At 41.0% G+C, this 9543-nt stretch overlaps 1 protein-coding gene across 2 annotated transcripts; it reads left to right on the top strand.

Moving 5' to 3' along the window:
- The first annotated feature begins 294 nt into the window (after positions 1–294).
- LOC145805844 (ras-related protein RABE1a-like) lies at positions 295–1157 on the top strand. Of its 2 annotated transcripts, none has more exons than XM_082901062.1 (4): positions 295–452; positions 676–738; positions 816–908; positions 1017–1157. In XM_082901062.1, the coding sequence occupies exons 1-4, from the start codon at positions 435–437 to the stop codon at positions 1098–1100; spliced, it is 258 nt and encodes an 85-aa protein (XP_082757188.1). In that variant the 5' UTR covers positions 295–434; the 3' UTR covers positions 1101–1157. The 2 variants fall into 2 exon arrangements, with proteins under 2 accessions (XP_082757188.1, XP_082757187.1); XM_082901061.1 differs by having other exon boundaries at positions 1014–1157.
- Positions 1158–9543: the final 8386 nt, after the last annotated feature.

Raw genomic sequence — 9543 nt, 5'->3', positions numbered from 1 at the left:
GAAAACAAAACTTTGAAGAGAGGACTATCATTAAAAATTTTGGAAGTACAGATACACAGTTGAAGTGTGTGTTTTTTTTTAGAAGGGCACAGTTGGGGTGTTAATTAGGCAGTGTAACCTCCGCTAGTTGGACTCTTTTCTACAAATTCTGTCATCTTTATGCTTCGTTGAACCTCTGCTAGTTGGACTCTTTTCTACAAATATTTTGTGCAAAATTTAAATAGATTTTCTGCATATTTTATTGTCTACTGTCACAGGGGTAAATGGATTTGCATTGGTTTGCAGAACTACTATCATCAAATTGTCTTGTGTTCTCTATTGATTCTTAAAAACCTTGCTTCCCACTTTTTTCAGACATTCGGAACTGGATTCGCAACATTGAACAGCATGCTTCTGATAATGTCAACAAGATACTGGTAGGGAACAAGGCTGATATGGATGAAAGCAAAAGGGTATGTGGTTTGTTTAAATCTCTCTCTCTCTCTCTCTCTCTCTCTCTCTCTCTCTCTCTTCGTGTGTGTGAGCCCCTGCTCCCCTTCACTTCTTTTTATATCACTTAAATTGCCTTTGATTTCAATTCTACTAGTTCAGCTCATGTCTTCAATTTAGTTCCATTTCAAAGTTTGCTTGTGCACCTCTCGAACCTGGAAATCTCTCCTCATAAAATCTATGTAGGCTGTGCCAACCTCTAAGGACCAAGCACTTGCAGATGAATATGGCATTAAATTCTTTCAAACTGTAAGTACAACACACTTAAATTCTCTAAAAAATTTATCAACCGTGTCCTTTTTACTGGTTAAACTTGCCGTTTACAGAGTGCAAAGACAAATCTTAATGTTAAGCAAGTCTTCTTTTCAATAGCTAGGGATATAAAACAAAGGCTCGCTGACACCGACTCCAGGGCAGAGGTATTTGAATCACATGACACGTGTCTTGTTTTTTAATTAAGAATTTCACTTTGGGGTCACTCTGTTCTAAAGTGCTGAAAACTACTTACAATTTGTGTTTTGCAGCAGCCTCAAACTATCAAAATCAATCAACCGGAGCAGGGGGCTGCAGGTGGTCAACTTGCGCAAAAATTAGCTTGCTGCGGTTCTTAAACGAACAAGTTATTGCAGGAGCAATGGTAACGTATTGGAGGCTGCTCTTCGGAGAAAACCAGAATGAAAGAACTAATTATGATGGCAAATATAATGCGTACTTGTAACTTTTTCTGAAAGTTAATTCTTTCCAAACTTGTTTTAGTGTGCATTACAGCTGGATTTGGATTTGTTTACAATCAGTGTTTTGAAGGAGTTTTTCGAAAAAACCTGGTAAATCTAGTTGTAGTGATAGACAAATTTGTAGTTTATCTGATTTTCCCTTTTGTAGTTTATCTGTATTGCATCTATAATACATATAAATGTTGACATATATTTGTATCTGTTTGTCTTTACATACATATATTAGGTTTGTGGATACCATATTCTGAATCTGAGTAAACAAAATTTGAATCTTACCTACTTTATAGTTGATTCTGTTATGGAAAAGAATGCAGAGTATGTGGGTTATTTATTGGGAATTTGAATCCCAAATGAAAGGCCCACAGTTTTGAATCAAATATACATACATATTGCATGGAGCAATCAGATTATGTGTTTTATTTTCCAAACAAGTGTGAGACAAGAGTAATAAAAAACACTATGGCGTTGCTTACTTCTCTTATAGCCTTTTTCTACTTATTCTTCCCCATTACTCTTCTCCTCCATTTCTACTCTTTTCTCCATGCAATAGATGAAATACAAAGAATTATACCTATCAATTCTGATCAACTAGGAAATTGAAATTAAACTTTATATTGCTGGATAATAAGCTTAAGGAACCTATCTTGGATGAAATTTTATGCATTAGTGAGGCATTATGAGCTGAATTTTACAACACATGATACTTCTTTTGTTTTTATTGTGTATATCTCTGAATGCAGGCCTATAGAACAAGTCAGGAGCCTAGTGTTCTTAAGCTTAAGGAACCTGCCTTGGATGTTCCTATAGATGTTCCTATGATACTCCATCTGAGGTATGTAGCTTTGGTACTTACATATCATGGGATCCATTGTGTTCCTATAGATGTTATCCACTGATAAGTGCAAATTATGTATGTTATCAGTTCATGCTTTGTTTCTTGCTCATTATACACTTGCTAACTTGCCAAATATAAACATTTTTAGGTTGTCTTGCTGGAGTGGACAGATGATTTGGAGCTGTTCATATTAATTGGGTGTGGATTCTGAGAAATTACCTGCTGTCTATGTTTATTGTGATATATGACTTGAGCAACTTGTTATCTATGTTTATTGTGAATTTGAGTTTTTAGAATTCAGTCTGAATCTGTGAACAAAAAAACAAAAAAAATTGGGTGATAGTTTTCCCTTCCTAGTACTGCATATCTTCAGTTAGGATTATTTTATTTTATTTTATTTTTTAGGACTGGAATAATTTTATATATCTAGCTCACTTATGTGGGAAGGAGAGCCATTAAGTGGTAGGGGCAGGTGAACTCGCAACAGGTGAGATTACACCCTGATCTTATTTGTTGTTAAATGGTGTACAAAATATTTTATTAAGTTGCAGGATTCAAGAAGTGGAAACTCATCCTTTTTTTTTTCTTTTTTTTTTTTTTGGAATCTATGTTCTAAAAATTCTCACATTATGTGGAAGCATATGAGAGCTCTTGAGAAAGTCTTGCTATAAATAGGGTAAGGATGTGTACACTTGTAATATGATTAATGAAATTTGTTGAAATTTGATATGAGCTCTTGAGAAAGTCTTGCTATAAATGAGGTAAGGATGCATATAATCTATTTGGTATTTATTTAACTGACTATTTAAATTAAGAAGCAATTTAAAAGCTTCAAAAGCAGTGCTCTATGTGATCATTGTGAGTTGGTTGAAACGAACGTAGCTTCAAAAGCTTGCTTGTTCCAACACATGTGGCTAAGTTCATTTGGACACAACTTCTTGCATTAGATTGTAATTTTGTGGATATGTAATAGAAGTATGATCTATGGCATAATTTGCAATTTGCTATTGCTGTGACTTGTGAATTCTGTACAAACCCCTCTCTCCCCAATACCTGCTATTAATGAGTATCTAAATTGTTACATTATCAGGATAATTTCAGTTCCTCGATTCCAATGGATGGAAAAACAGAGCTTCAGATTTTATCTTTCCAAGCTCCCAAGATCAGACTCCCTCGTAGTTTGTGTGTTGAAGGGAATGAAACAATGCAGGTGTTGTCCGCTGGCACAATTCACTTCATCTACCTTAACACTAGCTTTTGGATAGTTGTGCCCTACCATGTTGCACTTGCACATCTTACACTTGACATTCAGACTTGTCAACCCATTGTCAAGATCACTAGTCTTTGACCACAATCTTTCACTCTCCCATTGTCATAGCCATAGCCTAGCATTCAAAATACTGTAATGATATTGCTATAAATTTTGCATTCCTTTCTTGTGGGTTGATGACGACTGCCATCTATATTGCCATTAATGCTGACAATTTAATTTGGTGAGATGAACTAAATTATGGATCTTCACAGGGAGTGAATTTTCCCTTTTTGTATTTTGGTATGGGATGTGAACTACCTTTATTTCTTAGTGTCTCTGATCATAGAAAGTGACCCTTGCTTATGTTTCAAATGCCAAATCTGTTGTTGGAAGGTATTGACATTTAGTGCGTAATGCAGCTTGTCCCTGGTGGTTCTCCTGGTCCAGAATGTGTGGTGGTACGCAAGATTGCTTTTGTTTGTGCCATCAGATTGGCAGATCTAAAGAAGAATGCTGATGAACAAGAAAGTCTGGTGTTTGCTACTTTAGTTGGTGACCTGGTAGTCCGAGGACTAATATGATTTTTTTTTTTAATTTTTTTTTGTTGGTTCTTGTATTTGAAATAGAGAGGTTATTTGCATTGATAACTTGTTCTTAACTCAATAACTCTCCAACGACCATATGAAGATTTCTAGTGTGTGAGAAATATGAAATGTTTTTTGTGTAACATACACCGTTTGATTTGTGTGAATGTTTTTTTTTTGCACAATGATTGTGGACTATCATTTGATAGGATTTTACTATATGAATGGAAGTTATTATTTTATATTAGTACTATTTTAGTTTTATTATAGGTATTTTTTAAGTTCAATAACAAAAAATTAGCACAAATTTTTTTTAAAAAAAAGGCTATCACGGCGTTTCTAAAAACGTCGCTAAATAGTTGGGAAAAAGAGATACGGCGGCGTTTTAAAAACGTCGCTAAATGGCATGGTGACGTCATGTTACAATTAGTAGAACTTTTAGCGGCGTTTTCTAAAAACGCCGCCTATAGTGATATAGCGACGTTTCTGAAGCGCCATAGAGTTATAGCGACGGCCGCATCTTCGGCGTTTGGTGCTAAACGTCACAAAAAGATTTGACGGCGTTTTTAAGACTTATAGCGGCGTTTTTTAAATGCCTCTAAAACCCTGATTTCCAGCAGTGTTATAAGGCTTACAAGGTTAATTAATTATATTTATTACAATGTCATTATATTAATTAGATTATGGCTTTGTTTAGAATTTGGTTATTTTAGTTAGTTATTTAGCTATTTTAACTTGGTTAAAAAGTTGTGTTGGAGATAATGGTTTCTTTAGAGTTGATTTGATAGTTGTGAAAAAGAAGAAAAGAGAAATGATTATGGTTTGAGAAATTTAGCCAAAATCCCTCAATTGAACCCTTGTTTAGTGAAAAGTACATCCCAATTATTTTGCTTCATAAACTCCCTAAGGAGGAGGCGTATAATTCAGTAAAGACAAAGTAAAATATCTTTTTTTTTTTCTTAGACAATATTGTCAGAGTAATATGTTATTGTGTACTATAATAACATGTTACTGTCAAATAGAATAACACGTGTTACTGTTTAATCAATTTCGACCGTAAATTTTTTTTTTTTTTTTTTTAAGAATTGCATAGTTGACATGGATCATATTTAATAGATCTTGATGAGAGGATTCTAAGAATACTAATTTTATCAAAAATCGACATATATCTAGATCAAAAGTTATAGTATTATTTTAAAGTTTAATATTTTGATAATAGTAGTTGTAGGGGGCTTCAAGGTTAAGGAGGTGATTAGAGAGGCAAAACTATGCTAATGGTCCACTGATGGCGGAAATGGCTAGAGAATGAGTAACAGCAACTGTGTGGGAGTTGGAGAGTGTGTAGCTAGGTGAGGGTGTGGCTCAAGAAGAAGTATATGGCAGTGCTAAAATGGACAGCATCTCCCCCAAATCCCCAAAATTCTTCTTGTTGAACCTTGGGAAATGGGTCCTATTTATAGGCTTTTCCTTGGCATCAAGAGGACACCAAGTCGCCAAATAAAGAGAATACATGTGTCCCAGGGGATCACATGGAATATTCTGCCTTGAGCCACCAAGCTGAAGGTGCCACGTGTCCCTCTGCATGTACTATGTACTATGTACTATCTGTTTGCCTCCACAACCACCTTTTTTAAGCCTCGACAAGTGCAGTTAAAGTGGGAGTGTTTGCCTCTACACTTGCCTTCTCAGCCTAAACCTCAGCAAGTGCACTTACAGCGGTGAACCTTGCCGCTGCACTTGCCTTCTCAGTTCTATTTGGCCAATACATGTGTTCTTAGGACTCCATAGCCTGTTATCAGCCATGTTCGTGTTCACCCCAGCGAAACCTCCACCCTTAGCCACCTAACCACAAACTCCTCAGCTTCCTAGGGTGAAAACCACAGCCAGGCCTGTTATCAGCCATGCTATGCCTTAGTACCAAGCCCAAGGGGGCTTCCTTAGTCCTGCCTGTACGACTAGGGCAGGTCCATGACCTGGGTTATAGAAAGGGAGTCCCTTACACTCAGGCTACCCTACTCCCATCTTCGCGGGGTTGCTGCGGTAAACTGGTATCTCTAGGGCTGCTATCAGATCCAACTAATAAGTCTTGGGGCCTGCTATCAGCGCCAAATTAAATGAACTGTGGGGCCCGCTATCAGCCTTAGGCCAGTAATGCCTTGGGGCCTACTGTCAGCGCCAGACATTAGCCTCTACTTGCAAAGGGAAGCCTCTATTAAAGGCTGCTATCATATTGGCAGGATATTCCCTCTGCAACTTAGTTGCTGCAGCAGTAGTTGTTGCAGTAGTCATTTCTCGCGGCAAGTTCAGACGGCATGACCGAAGATATTAGAGGTGGCGGCGCCGACAGAATGCTTCCGCAACTTAGGCGCTGCAAGTATTGCCTCTACAACTTAGTTGCCTCGGTCTTCTCTTTCCCTCGGCAACTCCAGATGATTGTGACATCGACATTACTTGAAATGGCGGCGGCACCAAAGATACTTAGAAGCGCTGAGACAAAGTGCCTCAGTAACTCTGTCGCTACACATGTTCCCTCGGCAACTTCAAATGGCGGTGGAACCGAAGTTAATAGTAATGGCGGTGCTGAGGCAAAGTACCTCAGCAATTCTGCTGCTGCTACACATGTTCCCTCTGCAACTTCAAATGGCGGCAGAACCGAAGTTAATAGGAATGGCGGTGCTGAGGCAAAGTACCTCAGCAATTCTGCCGTTGCACATGTTTCCTCCGCAACTTCACCGCTGCAGGCGTTGCCTCTGCAACTTGACTTGGGCATTTCTGCTCTCTGAGTCCATCTGGAGCCCTGGTGGGTCAGACCTGCCTCGACCCACTTGTTGGCCTACTTCCCTTGGGCTTTGGCCCATGCTCCTTTTTTTATTCCTGGTTGCCCTCTCAGGGCGATCTTAGTGCTTGGGTACATACTTAGTTTGGGGCTTAATTTCTGACCCTCTACATTTTGCCCCCTACGCCCGTAGGAGACACGTTCCCTGTTTCCCGCATGTGCATGACGTCAGCGAGCAATCAAAGGGTTGCGTCAGTTGGGTCAGAAGTTGCGTCAGCTCTAAAAAGGTACCTTTTTGACTGCTAGGTCATAATGACCTAGGGCAGCGTGCCAGCACCCTTTGACTTTCTTTACTTATTTTCATGGCCAGCACGAGGTTTCTTCCTAACAGGGTTGCCCCACCTCCTACTGAGTAGAGGTAGGCCCCTTACTTTGAAGGGCTGGCCGACCCTTTCTGGAAGGCGATTGACTCATTTATTTCTAATGCCCCTCCTCTAGAGGAGCCCCTACTTCATTTTGGGTAGGCCACCTTGGAAGACGCGAACATGGTGAACCCGGTTTCTGTGCTGCGGTTTTATATGGAGTGTGGCAACTTTCCACATTCTTACATCTACTATCGTACTCATTCGGGCCCTCTAGCAGATTGGTCTCTTTGGGTAGATGACGTCATTGCGGATGGCGGCTTTGAGTAACGTCTGCGTGATGTTTGCCTTTTCAATGCTATTTTAATCTCGAGGGAGTTATTAGTGCATAAGGTACAGACCAACATTGATATGATTGTCTCTTGTTAGAGTTGTGATAGCCATACTTTTGCCTTGGCATGGGGGGAGATGACCCCGACCCTGGAAGATGTTGTCGTCCACTTGCGCCTCAGCACTCGTGGAGATCACCCCTTTGATCCAGCATCTCTGACCCCTACAGAGCAAGTCGCCGTCACTGCTCTTCAAATCGCCTTTTGGGAGGCACGAAAGTTTGGTTCCTGGTATGATCTTAGAACCAGGGAACTGCTCCAGGAGAGGCCTAAAAGAGATAAGACTACCTATCTTTCTTGGTTGAAGCATTTCTTTAAGGACTTGCAACCAATTGTAGGGGACATCATTGAGGAGAGCTGTGACTCTGTAGTCGGTCCAGACTACCTAGGTGACTTGTACTTGGCGGCATTCGTCCGTTATTTCATCTCATTCTTCGTCCTACCTAGTAACCCTGTCGAAAGCATCAATCCCCTGGTATTTCCCTTAGCTGTAAAGCTTTGCAGCGGTAATCAAATTCCTCTAGCTCCCCTCTTCCTAGGTAACTTATATTTTCATCTTGATCTCATCCATTCGGACATGGAGCGATCCATGGGCCGCTACGACGTGTAGAGCTTTATGCATACCCAATTCCATATTGCCTTTTTCTATGAGAGATTTCATGCCATGGGCCCTATCCTTGAGGAACACGAGTCCTTCTTTACTGATGAAGTCTTTGATGCAGAAAGCCACCCTGTCCTAGATGTAGAGGGTCGGCCTATCACGAGGCAAGTGCGTCAATCCCTCCCTCGCATCTCTCGGTGGTCTGGCCTTGGCACCAACAGGCCCTTTTCAAACTATGTTGACTATATAGAGGAGTGCATGTTCTGCCCTTTCACTCAAAGTCTCCTAGGCATTTCTGTTGTCCCCTTTTATTTTTCAGAGGCTCGTCACATTGATTTTTCTCTTGATAGTGTCCAGGCTAATTCTCTCCTTGTTGCTACCATGATTCGCCCCGGATTTCTGCCCATGTGGAATGAAGAAGGCACGTCCAGTGTCGTCTACGGACCGAACAGGGTTCTTATGCAATTCGAGATGGATTAGGGCATCCCATATGCTCCCCAGCCTCAAACTAATTTCCACCAGAGTTTTCAATGATTTATCTGTGACTACACTGCTCTACTTGTGGAGGGCTTAGGAGTCATGGAGCTTCCCTCACTTGGGAGGGAGGGTGCCTGTACTCTTGACAATTGGCTATTCTGGCACCGCAATCTCAATTCCTTCTTCAATTTTTGCAATAGTGCCCCGGTCGTCCCTACAATGGAACCTATCTCGCAGCCCGACCTATCCCTTCGTCTGCCTTTTGGCCGAGGGAAACAATCTAAACATATTCTATTGCTTTATGCTTCTATCCTTGCCCGTTGTGGAGAAGCCTCACCCGTCTGGGGTAATGTCTGTTCAACCCTTACAGATTGCTCCCCCCAAAGTGGGTGCACCAATACGCATGACCCGTTCCAGGCTGAGGACAGCCCAAGCAGCAACGGCATCAATTCCTGAGGCACATGCCTCGCTCAGTAGGAAGAGGCTCCGAAAGGTATCCATACTTAGACAAGTATTTTGTATTATTTCCTTGTACTTATTATGTTTACTGTAATAACCGCATGATCTTCTTCTTCTTTTAGGGACCACGGACCATAGTGCCCTCTGGTCCATAGGGTTTTTCTACTGCCATTGGCATTTCTTCAGACTCAGACGACAATGATAACCTCATCATTGCTACTAGGGTGACAAGATTCAAAACTTGCAGGACAGTTCTTCTAGACGTTGAAGAGGAACCAACTGTAAGAGGCGAACCGACTGCTGAGGCCGAGCCAGTTGCCGAGGCTAAGCTAGTTGTGGAGGCCGCAGACAATGTGCAAGTTCCCCCTACTATGGAAGTTGTAGCAGGTGATATTGCTACTGAGGGTTTAGAGCCTCCGCATCCTTCTGACTCTGTGCACTCCAGCCGTTCCTCTGTTAGCGGAGATGATTTCGTACTTGAGACCCCCAGAGAAGATCGCGGCATGAGAGAGCCACTGGAAGTTGCACCACCTCCCCTTGGAACTGTATCTGGCGATTTCTCTCAATCTACTGAGTCTCTGTTAA

This window comes from Camellia sinensis, chromosome 13, assembly GCF_055761805.1.
Source record: "Camellia sinensis isolate YWXY chromosome 13, ASM5576180v1, whole genome shotgun sequence".
In the NCBI taxonomy this organism is placed as follows: Eukaryota; Viridiplantae; Streptophyta; class Magnoliopsida; order Ericales; family Theaceae; genus Camellia; species Camellia sinensis.
Note: the sequence above shows the minus strand (reverse complement) of the source record. Positions and strands in the feature narration are given on the sequence as shown.

What these genes read in the sequence shown, in the direction of transcription:
- LOC145805844 (XM_082901061.1), top strand. An exon ending in GCATTAAATTCTTTCAAACT is followed by an intron (nt 739 to 815) that starts GTAAGTACAACA and finishes TGCCGTTTACAG; the next exon opens with AGTGCAAAGACAAATCTTAA. An exon ending in ACACCGACTCCAGGGCAGAG is followed by an intron (nt 909 to 1,013) that starts GTATTTGAATCA and finishes TGTGTTTTGCAG; the next exon opens with CAGCCTCAAACTATCAAAAT.